Source organism: Idiotropiscis lumnitzeri, chromosome 1, assembly GCF_059441095.1.
Source record: "Idiotropiscis lumnitzeri isolate Australia: NSW breed Sydney's pygmy pipehorse chromosome 1, RoL_Ilum_1.0, whole genome shotgun sequence".
NCBI lineage: Eukaryota > Metazoa > Chordata > Actinopteri > Syngnathiformes > Syngnathidae > Idiotropiscis > Idiotropiscis lumnitzeri.
In genome coordinates this window covers 21,155,575-21,172,402 of record NC_142391.1, presented here as the reverse complement: position 1 = coordinate 21,172,402, position 16,828 = coordinate 21,155,575, and the positions used below count along the sequence as shown (strand labels likewise).

General features: G+C 41.2%; 1 protein-coding gene across 3 annotated transcripts in view; it reads left to right on the top strand.

The window, feature by feature from the left end:
• The window catches only part of adamts3 (ADAM metallopeptidase with thrombospondin type 1 motif, 3), a 78,841-nt gene that overhangs the window by 6,687 nt on the left and 55,326 nt on the right, over positions 1 to 16,828 (top strand). For all 3 annotated transcript variants that reach the window (XM_088287998.1, XM_088287990.1, XM_088288006.1), the window contains exon 4: positions 10,710 to 10,866. In XM_088287998.1, the coding sequence (XP_088144124.1) occupies positions 10,710 to 10,866 (157 nt within the window). The remainder of the gene's footprint in view (positions 1 to 10,709; positions 10,867 to 16,828) is intronic.

Sequence of the window (16,828 nt, the reverse complement as noted above, 5' to 3'; positions counted from 1 at the left end):
TGTCATTTACGGCACTGGTTCCCAACCACCGGCCCGCGGCCCGGTACTGGTCCGTGGGCCACTTGGGCAGGCCATACAGATGAAAGAAAAAAAACTTGTGGTGATTCTGGTTTATTTATTATTTGAGGCCCGGTTCAGGCCGGACACGATCCGCAAGCCGACCACATCGGGTGTCGTCACTGGTCCGCAAAAGTTCTGGACTTGGATGAACCGGTCCGCGGCGGGAAAAAGCTTGGGGACCACTGCTTTCCGGTCTTCATATCACAACATATAGCGGGTGTAGAGTGTGACAGAGACCGCAGCGCTGATTCTTTCTGCGGAAAACCTCAAATGCCCCAAATGTTTTTTGGTGAAAATGTGCATCAAGCCTTCATTTAAAGATATTCCCAAATACCGTCCAGCGGGACCTTGGGTGGAGAAGTTAATTTGCCAAGTTTGCGACTGGCTCAATTCAACTCAATCGCAGTCGTCCTTCCTCCTCCTGCTCATCTTCTTGCTCGGCCTCGAATTGTCTTCTCACGCTTCATGCACCCACTCAGCTGCGGCTTACTTTTCGCGCTCAGGCTGATTGCAAGGTGAACTCATAAGCTCAAACAGTTCTCTGCTATGGCAGAAGTGTGGAAATAGTAGGCTTGGATGTTTTGCAAGGTGCGAGTTGGTCATTAACGTAGTAAGTTATGTGTTCCAAAATGCGTTTTTGTGCTTTTAGTTTTCCAAACTTAGCGAGACGTTTTGAAATAGATACTAAGAGTAGAAATTGTGCTACCCGAATCGCTGTTAGAGGAAGCATTCCAATAAATGACACTCAAGAATTCAATTTCAAAATAGATGACTGGAATCTGCTGAATTCTTATTCCACGTAACGTAATATTAATCATCGTCTCATCAAATATATTGAATTCTTTTTTTTTTTTTTAAACACTTGAGGAAGCGACAGCGCATCACAAGAAAAACTCGTCCGTCAAGCTGCCGCTGTGCGTCGCATTTTATTTTGAATTCAAGCTCCAGTTTGGATGCTCCCAATCCACTTATCTGCCATGCGAGGATGTTTGTGAAGCAAGCAGGAAAGACGGAGGCGCCGTTCCAAACGAGAGCATGACTGAAAATAGAAAATGAGCCTCTTCCTGCCTTTTTAAAGCAGCCGTGAAATTGGCCCTCGACCTTCCCTGTTGCTCCCCAGCGGCGAAACCTCGTCCAGTCCCATTAGCCGGGTTTTGCAATTTAGTCGATTGGATGTCCTTTTTCACACCCGTTTTCGCCTCCCGGCGTTTAGTCTAAGCTGCTGCAAACATGCCAATTAAATGATTCTAACCGCACATTCATGTTTAGAATAAATCGTCAACAGATTATCTCCAACGCCGCCCATTTCCGACATTCACCCGAACCGCACTGAAGACGTTCAACTTGAAAAATATCAGTCCGCGCTTGTCGTCTTCATTTTCGGTCGGAAATTGCCTCAAATAAATGTCTTCTTAGTGATGTTCATGAACTCCAGAGCTCATCTCAATTTTAATCACGCTACTTTACTGTCCTGACAAGTCACAGCCAGTTAGTTGTCACTGCAGATACTAAAAAAAAAATTAAAAAAAAATTGAATGATTAGAATAAGCCTGCAAACCATTTCTGCACCTGGTCTTGACTCTGTGCCATCGCAAAGACACAAGAGTAACTAATTAAATAACTGTACCCGCCGTCTGACTTATGTTAAGACGTTCTGTGTTGGGGCTGCTTTGCTCCATCCGGCATGGGGCATTCTCAAAGTGTGCATGAAGTCGGAAAAATTATCAAGGCATTCTGGAGCAAAATGTGCGGACAAGTATCAGAAAATGTGGTATCGGCAGCAATTTTCTTTGAAGCAGGCTGGAGGAAGGAGTTAATCAGCGGCTTGGTGAGAGTGCGTGTGTGTATGTGTGTGTGTGTGTATTGTGGGAGGAGCGGGAAGGGGGCTGGTGCGAGGGGTCGGGGGTCCACACGGGATGTGAGAGTTGTGCTTTTTCAAATGATGTTGTGGCATTTAGCTGTCCGAGGTTATTTGCTCGTGCTGCGCTTCATCACGCTGAGAGCTGCGACACATGCATGTGGAGGCTCGTTTTTTTTTCCTCTCATGTATAATTCAACCGCACACATTACTCAATTAAACGATGGGGTTCATTTATTAGAATGGCCATTAATAATTCTAAATAAAAAATTTGTAGAGCAATAAGGGAATGATTCATTTCATGAATTAGTCCTTTACGTTTGAATTAGTGGTTGTTTCTTGGAGTTAAAAAAAGTGTTCACACACACACACACACGAGCTAATCTTAGTGGAGCTACACGGCAAGTATTACGCTTTCTTACATGATTCCCATCAGGCTGAATAATTGGGAAATTAACCATTTATTAATGCTTTCTTGGGATTATAATAAGATGGGCAGCACGGTGGACGACTGCTTAGCACGATGGCCTCACAGTGCAGAGGTGCAGGGTTCTATTCCCGTCTCTGGAAATCATGCATGGTAGATTGAACACGCGAAATTGCCCCAAGGTGTGAGTGGGAGAGCGGATGGTTGCTTGTCACCCGGGATGGGCTCCAGCAGGCCCGCGACCCTCGTGAGGAGAAGCGAAACAGATAACGGAGGCACGGTGGCGGTCAAGTTGTGAACCTTCAAATGCATGGACAGCATTTGTGAAATGAACCATACAAAAAAAACTTGAGCAGAACTTTATTTACACAAAATGTTTCCTTTGCCGCAATCTTTTCGCATCTTGATGCAACAGAGCTCTGAGTTGAGAAGCAAAACAAAAGTAGTGCTTTTGCTGCCATCTTGTTAATGCTGAACAACTATGTTGAAGTGGGTCCCGGAGTTTCATTTAGACAAAAGTGGTGCTTTGCCGCCAACTGGTACTATTTAGCTGCTGAACAACTATGTTGAAGTGAGTCCATGGGCTTCATTTCAACAAAAAGGTTACTCGCTGCCAAGGAGCTATGTTGACAAGAAGCTTCATTAAGGCAAAAGGAGAGCTTTGCCGCCACCTTGTGGCATTGGGGTGCCGTGCAACTACTTTGTATATCCAAGTGAGTGCAGTGGCTTCATTTAGACAAAAGCGGCGTTGAGGTGCCAATTTGTGCTGACGAACTATGCTAAAGTAAGTTGAAGGGCTTCTTTTAGAAAAAAGCGGATTTTTGCTGCCATCTTGGTGCCAAGGAGCCACATTGAAGTTGGCCAAGGAGCTTTGTTGGAGCCAAACGAGAGCTTTGCCAACATCTTGGTAACATTTTGGTCCTGTGGAAATCTGTCAAAGTGAGTTGAGGCACTTCATGAAGACAAAAACACAGCTTTGCCGCCATCTTGGGACATCTGTAGGCCATTATAAACCAGTTTGAGAACTGCATCAATTACTGGAAGCCGAAAGCTTGCTTGGCCGCTCAAACATGATTCATGATTAAAATGAGCGAAGTGAGTCTTAATTTATTCAGCACAGTATTGTTTCGAACATGCTTTTCAGAGCCCAGCATGATGTGGTTCGATGAAGCGTTTGGCGGAAGCGTGTTGCTCTTTGATGCGCCACGCTCGCCTTGTGCGAGGTGTGTGTTTTACGATGACTTAATTATAGCCAGCAGTCTTGTCAAGCGCACGTTTCCTGTGTCTGCTACCTCAGTAGCATAGTGGTGGACTGTGGGTGTGTGTGTGTGTGTGGGTGTGTGTTGCTGGCATGCTGGTCGCAAAGTGCTTGGTTTTTAAACTGATGTAACACGTCAAGTGTTGAGCTGTGTTTTTTTTTTTAATTTAATTTATAAGAGGTAACGAATGGCGTCGCGGTACGTCCGCCTGACTTTGATGCAGACACCGTGCGATGATGGCTAAAATGGTAATCGGATCAGATCCTGATTATTTTGAGCAATGTTTTCATTAATTAATTAATTCTCATCTCTCAAAGTGGACATCCTTGGAAATAAGAAAGCAAAACAACATCTGTTGTGAGTTTTTGTGTCCAACTTGGAAAAGCCAATGGCATGCGCTTTCTTGCGGTTGTATTGACAGTGATTGGAGAGGTTTGAGCACACTTGCTCTTTTTGATTGTTGCTTTTGTAAAAACAGTCGTCATTGTTGGTCACAGGAAGAATTTAGTACTCACGCCATGCTTAAATTGAATTACTTGTGAAATTATAAGATGGCGAAAACATGCTAATTGCTTAAGTTAAATACAGATGTGTTCAATGTCAAACGTATATTAAATATTCATCAATAATATTTGCACCACAAACTACTGACTTTTGAGACCTACACAATAATAGGTCTCAAAATGATATATTTTTGATGAATTTAGCTTTGCTAAGGGACAAATATTTTATTGACATAATTCGAGACACAATTACACATGATTCTGAAATTTTAGTTGACAGAAAGTAGTTTTTAAAAACTTGAGAAAAAAAATGGCGCCCATCACAAAACCTCTTTTGTGTCTTTGCATTATTACAGTTATAGCTTTTGTTGTTTTTAATGGTATGATGGCATTTTTCTTCACGTTTTTAAATGTCAGCGCAAATTAAATCGTTCCGTCCATATATATATATATATATATATACATATATATATATATATATATATATATGTATATGTGTATATATATGTATATGTATATATGTATATGTATATATATATATATATATATATATATATATACACACACATATACGCGTGTGTGTGTGTGCGTGTATACGGTGTATATGTACTGTGTATATAATATATCTCACAGTATATTTTTGTCCGAAGTACAGGAATAAGGTATTCGTGTGTTTAACCACGTTTTCCATCTTCTTCTATACTGGTTGTGTGGGTCACATGGCCAGAGAGAGCTGCATGCACATGGCTGCAAAAGAGAGCGCGAGGGAAAAAAAAAAACTGATAAGAGCAAACAAGTCAGGAATGCAGCTGACCTCCATGTATTCAAGTGGGAGGAACGTTTCGTCGTTCCCATCCTCCTCAAAGTTCACGTCCGTGGCCTCCACGTGTAAACTACTGCGCGCACACACACACACACGCACAAAAACACACACAGAAACACGCGTCCTGACTTTTCTCGTCACCACGTTCATTCTACGCACGTACGAATATCATGTGCGTTTCTCACCAACCATGGCTTTTTCCCGCCAAACTAATGAAAGTGAGCAAGGAAGGTGTTATGAAATAAAGTGTACTGTTTGATGCTGGAAGCAAGTCTGGTGATGTCTCCGTTGGTGGAGGTTCAAATGTCTTTCTCTGTTTGTCCTAAAAATGTCCTGAAATTTAAAACCCACCAAAAAATCAAAAGCGGATTCCCCCCTGAAGGAATATGACTAACAAAGTGACAAACAAATCACTGAAAAAATGCTTGGTTAACTTAGGAATGAACAGATTAATTAACAGAAGTACAATAACTAATAAATGAATGAACAAACAATCTTAGGGGCAACCGATCCGCATAGCTAACAATTGAAAAAAGACAACAATGCTAACTAAATAACATCTGAAAGAGCAAAGTACATGAGAAAAAACATACCATTTTAATAACAACCCAAGTAATTATAAAAGCAAAAAAGAACCATGAAGCGACTTATCTAATGAACAAATAAAATCTCTAACATGCTTATAAACAAATGAGCAAAAAAATTTCAACATGAAACAGAAAAGGTCTTATTTCGCTAAGAACTGAACAGCAAATCAGCAAACAATGAATGAATGAACAACTCAAAGCGAAACGACATGAACAAAGTGCCTACCTAATAAAGAAAAAAACAACGGAAAAAAGAAGAAAACTACTAAAAAACTACCGGACAAATCACTTAAGTAATGAATGAGCTAACTACATAACAAACAAATCAATGACTTCATGAAGAAATTAACAGACTACCTCGCTCACAAAAGTGCTAACTACGCAACCAACTAACTTCACAACTCATGAAAAAGATAAATACTTAACAAATAAATAAACAAACTACCGAGTCAGTTAGAAAAATGTAAGCAAATATTAGCTGCTACCTGGCTAGCTAGCTAACTAACCAACAAACTAAGAAAATGCAAAACTAAAAAGCGAAAGCAAGCACTACAAAAACACTCAAAATGAAATAATACAAGGAATAGATTTCAAAACGTAGATCTTTAGAGGCTCTGGACAAATATTAGATAATGAGAAGTACCTGGAGGACCTGTATGTAAATTTGGTCAAAATCACATTTTTAAATTTGTGGGATTTTTGCATGATAGATGCATGACCGAAGGATCTTGTCATGTCAAATGATCGGTCCGCTTTCAATTGAATGGAAAGTCCATGAATCCGTTCTCGCCCCTCCCAAAAAAAAAGACATCAAATTAGCACTGTACTGTAGAAAAGCATAGAAAAAAAGCTTTTCTTTTTAAATGTAATTATTGCAGTATTTGCCTGTTTTATGTGTGCCTTTAAGGGGCGTGGCCTGTGAATGAGTGTCTGGGCATTAATCGTGACACAGAGCAGCATTTGTTTGTTTTTGTCATGTAATGAAGTATTTTTTTTTCCTCTGCAAATTTCAGTCTTTGTGTTTAAAAAAAAAAAAAAAAAAAGCCTTTTTAATTTCAATTCAATTGACTGTCAAGCCCAATTTGAAAGCCCGGGTGCCACTTCACTGAATGTCTATCCCATGATGGCGAAGACAACGGCAGGTGTTTAACGCAGACTTACACCATTTGCTGGGCCCGAAACAGCATTAAAAAAAAAAAAAAGGGATCAAGACTCCTGTGTTCCATCACTTTAATACCCCCGGCCGGCTTCAGGCCGGGCCAAGCAGACAGCGCTGCCCTGCCAAGAACAACATGTGGCATTCAGCTGAAGGGCTCCAGTTTGTCAGAAACGGCCTCTTTCAGTGTGAAAACCTCTTAGAGGGCTCGCTATGCGGCGGCACAGTGGCACCTTTCACCCGCGGTGTTGTTCAAAGGTGTGTTTGCTTTGCAGAAATGCGAGCAAACCTTCGTCATCATTAGCTGCCATTTTCATCCGCCGGCTTGAAAGCGACACGCATCTCCAGTTCTTGTCAGAGAGCGAAATCTCGGTCGAGCGCGTTTCTCAAAATATGCAAGAAAAACAAACAGGGAGAGCAAATTGTCACGTTTAGAACCTAAACGCACCACCAAATAAATGTGTTTAAGACAGTTTCAGTGGTGCGAGCTGACAGTCTTTGAGTGAAGCAAAATGGTTCATTTCTGGGTCATTGTTATTCTTTACGTACAGAATGTTGCTCGTGATAATTGAAGTTTGGTTGCGGCGGCAGACATTTTGGCCGTCAAAGCCAGTTTCAATTCACAACGAGAAATTTGGTGGGCATATTTATCATGAGTTGGCACGCCAAAAAATCTCATGCCTAAAATGACAGCCGACTATTTGGTTTGACGTTAACATTTCCAGATTTATCGTTAAATTCAGCCCCCAAAGGTTTCACTTAACAGCATGAAATTTGGTGTGCATGTCTATCATAAGTAAACCCACCAGAAAGCTGCAAGAACGCACACCTGAAACGACACCGAAAGGCTGCCATTTTGGTTTGAGGTGGCCATTTTGACTCAGTGACACCTTCAAAAATAATCAAAAGAAATTCTGCCCGCAAAGGTAGTTTCACCGAACAACGTCAACTTTGGTATGCATGTCCATCATGAGTGGATGCACAAAAAAAAAAGTCTCAAGAGTCAATACCTAAAAAAAAAAAAAAGGCCCGAGAAGTCATGTTGGAAACGAACTGGCAAAATGGCACATTCAAAACAAAACAAAAATAGCGTTAGTAAAATAAGACGACTGATGAAACTTTTTTGTAAACAGCACTTTGGACGCGGATCAAATGTGACTTGTCTCGCGTTAGCTTCTGACTGGCGACTGGCTTGCTAAGCAATTTTACTTTCACGCTTAGTAGTCTAATCACTAATCATGTTTTTGGAATCTTATCTTCCAATTTGGCGATTTACCGTAGAATTGCAACTTTCGCGTACTGAAATCTTCTGTGACTGGTCTCGCTTGTTTCTAATGACATAGAATATGATGTTAGCTTGATGCGCTAGCTAGCGACTAGCTATCTCTCATATGCTCAGAGCGTCTGTCATGTTTCAAACATTTATTGTGACATTGTTGGTTTTGTTGTCGGCCTGTTTGACAGTTAACGGTTAAAAAAACAAAAAACGAAGCAGTTTATCATCAGGAAAAAAAAAAGTTTTAGATCTTTGCAACCTCTGTGCAAAACATTTCAACGTTAAATACACTTTGTCTTGTTCATGCTTTTTAATCTTACTTATCCTGAATAAGCCGCCGCGTGCGTCAGCGGAAATGCTTTTTATTCAATTACTGTTCTTAATAAAATATATATCCATGCAAATTTGTTTTTGTCATTATCCAGCCTGCCTTTTGGTTCAATGTTCCTTGTCATTTGTTGTTGTTTGTGAGGTTAATGTCTCGCTACTGGCTGCCATTTACTTCAGCTGGTCTCATTAAAGCTGATGTTTGGGTAAAAACGTTTCTTCTGCAGCGCTGTAAACAAACTGCTGTGGGGACACTAATTGGACGTTTTGACAATCGAGGACCGTGAAATGTTCCCGCCGTCCTACTCTGGATTTTCTATCGATTGTTCTGTTTAAAGGCACCAAGTGTAGTTGGGCATTTGAAATGCTTGTTTTTGGTCATCGGGCCGTTGGAGTAGCCAAAAATTGGAGTCAAGTTTAGAGGTGCCGCCATTCCTCCATTAATTGTCAACTAATCGATGACATTAATTGACAACTTTTGTGGGGGTCGAGTTCCATTATGACCTGGCAACCTTTTTTGTACGCAAAACTTTGGTGTTCATGTTCATTCAAATGTTTTATTCTTATCTTTTTGTTAATGCAGTTTTTAATTTTTACTTGCTCAATTTACTATATATATATATATATATATATATATATATATATATATATATTGCTTGCTTTGTCACATTGTAAAAAAATTAATTATAAGTAATTTCAGTTTCCTGATCAAAAAAAATTGAAACTGGGCTTGTTAGTGGAAAATGAGCCATCTTCGCTGGACCAGTACTTTAATGGCCTGTCACTTTTGGTACTCAAAACACTTCCCGCTGTTGCTCTTCTAGCTCCAGATGACGCAGCATCAGGAGCAACTTGGGCATCAGTATCTTGCTCAAGGATACGTCGACATAGTCGCCCCCCCTATCTCTGAATTGGGAGACGATGCCATGATGTTTCCTAAAACTTGACACCTGACCTGTAAATCGTGAGCGCCAATCAGCAAATTCGGCGGCTCGTACCAAAAGCGAAAGTAGCAGTCTACATCTTCACTCAGACAACCCCCCCCCCCCTCTTGTCCAATGGACTGACTGTATCACAAAAAAGCTGTCAACGTACTTATAAGAAAGATCCCAACGAAACGGTTGGCTCTCGTTATACGTCCTCTTACATTCCCCCGCAAAGGTTTGGAATGCAAATGTGTCAAAGGGGCAAACGCGAGATGTGGATAGCAAAGACCTTGAAGCCGCATTAACGACCTTTTAAACCACTCGCTCCAGGCTGCCAACTCCCCGGGGAAATATCCAACACTTAGCCCGCTAAATGCTTCATTATGTGCAGGAGCCGTTGCAAGACGCCAACTGCCGATGTTTGCCATCGGCTGCTCACCGAGTCTACGTGAACTGCTCTTTTATTTATTTATTTTTTTATGCTATGTGAACCGCTCCGTAGTCAATGCACTAAAATGACCCAGCACTAGTGGACGGGAAAACACGTCAAAATCTCCGTGTTATCTGAATGCTAACACACAACGGGAGACTGCAGAGCTAACAATTAGCGTCAATGTGACGTTGATGTTAGCCTGTAAGTAACGAAGAGTGCTGCGATACATGTCGGCAGACCATCGAGCGAGCCTCACAGGCATATATTCTTTATCCTCCAAGAAGAACCACTAATTGCTGCCATGTTGAGAAGCCGAGAGAGGAGTTGTCTGTCGTATGCTGCCCCCCTGTGGTCCAGTTGCATACACCAGAATGTGCAACGCAATTGAGGGAGAAAGTATGACCCCCCCTCAAAAAAAAGGGTTGATTTCTTTTCACCCATCTATCACTGCATAAATGTAAACTGTATGTGAACATACAGTAACTCAATAACTAAATACATAACTAAATTAAAAAAAAAATCAAATATATATATATATTCTCTTTTTATCCACGTGATGAAGGACGTACGGTTATGTTACATCATTCTTTTTTCTTCTCATTTTTAGATTTGAAAGCTCTTTTTTGAGGGGGGGGGGCATTTTCTCATTTCTGCCATGTACTACGTATTTTATTTTTGTGACGATGGAGAGTTCACTTTTCTCAATTTTCACTTTTATTACTGTGATGGACAGTGATGAGATTTTTTTTATTTAATGTCTGTGGTTGACAGTTAATGACAATTTTCCTTTTTTATTTTATTTCTCAGATCAAAGACCCACACACCAATTTCCTAGACAGTTTGTGACATTTTCTCCTTTTAAAATGCATCACTGTGATGATAGACAGTTTGGTTTTCCATTTTCATTTTTTTTCACTTGTATTTTTTGGGGTGATGTGATGCTGGACAGTTAAGTTCTTGTTTTTAATCGCACATCTTCAATGATGGAGAGCCACGACACATTCTCGATTTGTGGCTTTCTTGAGATGATGATGACGTTCTCGTTGTTCACTGTTTGGTCATTGTGTGCTGCAGGCCGGCATGATCCGGACGGATGCCGACGAGTATTTCATCGAACCGCTGGAGAGGGGCACCCAGGAGTTGGAGGACCAGGGCCGAGTCCACGTGGTCTACCGCAGGTCGGCTGTGCTGCAGGGCCCGTCCGACATCTCGGTGGACTACCACGCGCCAGGTAGGATGTGTCGTCTGCTCACGGCCGCAGAACCGGACGACTTTTTTTTTTTTTTTTTTTTTTTTTGCTTTGATGACATTGTTGAATAGGTTTGGTCTTCTGTGTACTGCCACCTACTGGATTGGAGGTTACTTTATAAAAACATTTACCATTGATGAGTTTGTAAACTTTCTGTAAAAAATATCATCAATTAATTGACTAAAATTTAAAAAAAAAAAAAAAAAAAAACACCAAATAATACACTACTCTAATTTCAGGATAAACCTAGAATGCACTAAAAACTTTCCAGGTGAACTTCATGTAACCTGTAAACCTTTGGTCATGTTTCAGTACTATTGCACAAAGTTGCTGTTGATCAGTTGTGACAACGTCAGAATGTGAACAACATGATGAAGCCGCATTTGTCCATCGATGGAGTCAACACCTGCTGGCAATTTTGCTCTTCGGCTTCTTCTTAGTTAATAAGGGCAAGTTGTGATAAACGAAACAGTTGTTTTCAAAAGTTTAGAGAAGGTCAAATTATTAAGTCCACCCGTATAGGCCAAATTACATTTGAGGTTCATTCCAAAATTCCACCTCAACGCTGATTGTCCACATTTTTTTTTTTTGTCGGTAGCTAATTCATGGCTCAAATTTGGGGTTGAAAAAGTGGATTTCAATTTGAAGACACTGAGAGTTGACTGAAATCGGAAGCAACCGCATTCAAGCCTTGATATTTTCTTTTCTTTTCTTTTTTTTTTTTTTTTTTAAATGAGAGGTGCTCAGGAAGCTTTTTGTTCAAATTTGCACTTTTAACTTTAAAATATCAGAAAATGGAAAACTCATTTCTTTTTGCAACACATCCCATTTTTGGGCGAAATTCCTCATTTTGGAATGACCTCAAAATGGCGACTAAATGCGATACAGCTGATAAATAAGATATAGACATTTACAATATAACACCTTTGACATTTCGGGTTGAGTTCCCCCTTAAATATGCTTTGCATAATCTTGCAGAAATGGGAATGACGTCAAATCGACTGAGTGCAAATCGCGCCTCCAGTTAATTCCCAGTTTGAAAAAAGTCGCAGGTGTTATATTCTCAGTCTGAAATAGTTGACAAAAAATAAATAAAAATCGCCGTTTATGCGGATCCTCAGTGAAATGTAACTGCTTCCTAATTTCTTCGACATCTGTGTGGTCGTCTATGCATAATCTTGTAGCAGAGGGATGCAAAGAACATTCGTATGAGAGGAGGTAACAAAAAAATGCTGTCGAGTAGCTTCTTCGGCTGTGAAATTGACATAAAATATTCACTTGCTTGCGTTCAGCGCTGCCATTTTGTTGCTTAATCCCTCAACTCAGTGCAAATTTCACCTCCATTTCATTTCTGTCAAGCAGTGCTAATGCTTTTAATTCCAAGTAAAAAAATGACATCACATTAAGGCAACATCACTATAATGGCAGAAGAAGAAATTGAAAGCCAATATGGATCACGTAAATCGCATGTATGGGAGCATTTTGGCAACTTGATGTGAAACGAGTCCTCCAATTAATGAGAGAGGAAATTTTTTTTCTGTTTCTTGTCACAACAGCATCATTTCAGACAGACTTGTCAAGGAAGCTGCAACCAATTTAGTCATTGATGCCGATGCAATCAACTTTTACTTTGAAGTTGGCCCTCGTGGAGGCGTAACGCCCACCTCGACTTCCGTTTTTTTACCTTTCTGCTCTATTTATCGCAGTTTTAATAAACATGACATAGTTGCCACCAACATTACCACAACGCCACCCCCAAATCATGTTCAGTCGCTAATTTAGGATGCTAACGTACCACTAGTTAATTGTATGACACGACACAATTCTCTGGCGTTAGTGGCTACTTCTGGCTAGCAGCTAGCCGTTAGCATTAGTAAAAAGTTCACCGATTGCTAAAGTTAGGGACTTGTATGAACCGGTCTGCGGTGTGAAAAAGGTTGGGTTTACAGTGAACTTGAAATGGAAAAAACAAAATGGTCCAATATTTATTTTCCCTTGACTTCAGTGTCTTTGTGTCACAGTCACGCGGTGTTTTGACATTCAACTTATTACATGCTGAGGGAAAGAACAATTCTCTCACCTAGAAGAAAAAAAACTCTTTTGCAGTGTCGACCTTTTGTATCGATTGCTCACTACTACGTTACGCCGCCGTTTCTGCAATTAATGTCAGCTCTATTGCTCTTGCTGCCATTCTATTTTTTTTTTCAGAGTGAAAAACAGCAGAAGGTGCTTGCTGTTATTGATGATGCACGGCGACGGTGTGCAGGCGATTTAACAAGTGACTTTGGATTTCGATCCCACCCGACTGGTTTCATATATTCGGCTTAATCTGTTTGTGATGTTTGGCATGAAAATAGAAATATAGGCTGCAATGTTAGCATCACATGCTAAGTGTTAGCTTGCTAGCTAGCACATTGTTATGCTGCTTTTCCAATTCCACAGTTTTTGTTGAATAGCCTGGCTAGACTCTGAGCTGGAGCCGCTATTTAGCAACCTTTTGTGACCAAACGCTTTTGCGGGATGTTTGATGACGTTTTGGACTATTTTATTTGAGTTGGTTGCTATTTCCCTTTTTGTTCAATTGCTTGATAGGAGCCAGAGTTAAATTTCCAAACAGCGTTTGACTTGATTGTTCTTTGACTAATGCATGATTGTGTTGTTTGATAAAATCCTTCAATGGCCTCTCACACCAAATGCAGTTTAAATGTTTTCGCGACATGAAGCACTTAATTTTGGATAATCTGTGACTGATTTGGTGCATTCTAATCCCTTCAATTAGCATGTCACGCAAGATGCTAGCTAGGTGATGCTGATGCTTTGCACTGTTTTTGTTCATTTCAGGACTTTATTTGGATCTTTGGTGAACACTGACAACATTTAAGTACTCATGCCATTTTTACATGCGTAGCTATGATATAAATATTTCAGCCCAAGCGAGTGTCCCTTTTATGTGATATTTAACACTTTTATTAATTTTGTTTTTTTGTTGCCACAGCTGGTTTTGACCACCTTTTTGAAAACAAAATATTTTAAATATATTTCCTTCTAGGAGGGGTAAAATTAAAATAAAGAACTATTGTCCCTCGAGATTGCAATTTTTGTTGTCTGACCTTTTCACATATCCCTGCCTGCTAGGTTAGCATCTTGCGCTACACGCTAGCCTACTTGGGAGTCTGCTCAACCTTTTCCATGGAGGTCACGTAGGCTGTGGGAATTCTGCACGTCTCGGTTCGCATCCCACCGTCCGTCGAACAAGAGTCTTATTTCTTGCTTAGTTGTTCAGCTCGGAGCATTCTGCTGGCACTCCTCGAAGCAAAACAACCGCGCGGCATGTCATGTTTGCCCGTAAAACAAACGCGCGCCATGCCATGCGCCAACCAAAGCAAACAGCGCGGCGGCCAAGGGGATTACACGAAGCGAGGTGTTAATCGTCGGCCTACAATTTGTTTCTTTTATCGGGAACAGATGATAGCGTTGCGGTGGTGAATCACTTCCTGTTTGTTTATTTTTCTTCATTGTCCGCAGATGATTAAACCACGAATGGTTGGACGTTGACGCACTGTTACGCCCCGAATGACCTTCCTCAGCCTTTTGTTGGACCGTGCGCTACATTATTGATATTAAAAATAAAAAAAAGACATGTTCCATTGTATCATATTCATGGTACTGTATTTTCATACAACTACTATTTAATTTGAAGTTAAACGAACACAGCAAATAGACTTTTATTTGGCAGAAGATGCGTTTCAGACCACAATGATTGAAAGGAGTGAAAATTAACTGCATAGGCCACATCAAAAGACCTTTGTAACTTCAATATATAACATCCAAACAATATCATAATTGATAAGTCATCCGAACGTGGACTTTTCCGCATCAGCGAGCCTTGCCGTGATGCCGATCGTGACATAATGTCGCAACGTTCCACTGGCAATTCTCGGAACTTGTCAAAGTATTTTCAAGATTCCCCTGTTGGTTTATTAACCCGAGTGGAATCCCCCGTTGTTATTTTTTTTCTTTTCGTCTGTCTGTCAGGATAGGAGCAATGCTCCACAAAGCCAGATGAAAATCGTGCCTGGAAACTCGATGTGTGTGTATGTTGACCCGGCATTTTGTGAAAGTACGTTTTATTAGGTACAGCACATTGAGTTGAATCAGAAGTTCCACTTAAGCCTCTTTCACATGTGCTGTTTTGAGGGGCGGTCCTGTCTCATGTAAATGACCAACTCCTTTTGTTGCCGTGACAACCAGCAGCGATGCCAGGGGACGGTAGGCGTGTTAGCTTGTTTTTAGGGACCGGTCCCGTCTCATCGAAATGTTCACGTTCCCTCCACTGCAGGTCTCAGCATGTCTTTCGTTACCATGACAACCTGAGGCAAGTGCATGCTGTGACTTAATTGTTCCGTCACAATTCTTAATGAACCAAACCCCCATTTTTTTTTTTTAGTCTGTAAAGGGGTGTTCCTGTTTCATGCAAATTTGCCACTAATACCCCGCCCCCTCTACTGCCGGGCCAATGCCAACAACAACTGTTCCTACTTCAGGATTTATGTCACTGCTCCCACTTTTTGACATCTAACGCTGGGTGTTGACGGCTTTTGTTACCATGACAATGAAGGGCAGATTTAGTGGTTGGCTTTTTGTTGTGCTCCAAGCCTGAAAAATAAAAGCTTTTGAGCTTGTTATGAGGGGGCGGTCCTGTCTCATGCAAATGAGACACTGTTCATCCTCTCACCCTCAAATGCATGGCCAATGCCTGGTACTCGGTCGGGCTCAAGTGCTACAGAAAGTGATTGCAAGCATGGATTGCATTTTCACTGGTGGAGGCAGCACTTCACCATCTAAACACCTAAATAAGCATGTTAAACATGTTTGCAGATTTGTCCATGTGGCGCATGCAGCCGTCACGACTACTTTGAGACAACATTCATCAGCTCTGCTTAGCTTCTGACTTTGTTCTGTTATTGCGTCCAGGAGAAGGCCTGGGTGGAGAAACCGGATGTGAGGGTGGGATTAGGTCAATTAGGACCACTTTTACATCACATTTTGGGCAATAAGCTGCTCTGTAAAGAGCCGCATCCGGCTTCGGAGCCGCGGGTTGCTGACCCTCCGTTTAGCCAATCAATCACCAAATGAAAACTTACAACATTCTCAGAGTATGTCCCCTTGAAAACAGTTTAGTGTCACCCCACAAAGTTTTTCCGAAGCTCGTGTCGTTGCAAAGAACTTTTGGAGCGGCAAAGAAACCTGTCAGTCTGTCAGTCAGTTCGCTTCACCTCCAAGCACCTCTGTGGTTTTGCCAACCGTCTGTAAACTGCTATTTTTTGCTCGTCTGGAAGGCAAAATGGAATCTTTTTTGGGACCCGTGAAAAAAAGAAAAATTAAAAAAGGGTGCCGTGCGTTTTACGTCAACATGCACTTTAAAAAAATGTTGCTCGGCATCAATACTTGGCAGCTGGTGTCAAGGTGAAATGTGCCCTTACTGCGTTGGTGTTTGCCTGGTGGAGATCCATATGCAGGGAAACATTTCATCATCCGCTTCCACTGTGAATAGAAATCAAAAATCCTCATGACTGGAAAGTGGAGCGCTCTCAATACAGGTAATTGCTGCAGCCGAGTGACCTCACCATGTTAATTGGAGTGAGGTTTTATTTGACCAAGGAGATGATGCACCTTGTGAAGCCTGCCAAAACAACTGGATTTCATTTTCAGAGAGCTAATTCTGAAAGAAAGCGCTGATAATAAATCGACCAGCCGAATAATTGGTCGTGCACCGAACCTCAATATGAATACCATCACGGGTGGCAATAGAACAGAACTAGCTGGCGCTAATAACACTAGCTTTAGTTTTATTGCCAGTCATTGATAATTTGGACTCAACGTGGGCATGCAGAACAGGAACAAAATCAGATGGGAAATTTGCAACAACAGGCCCAATAAAAGG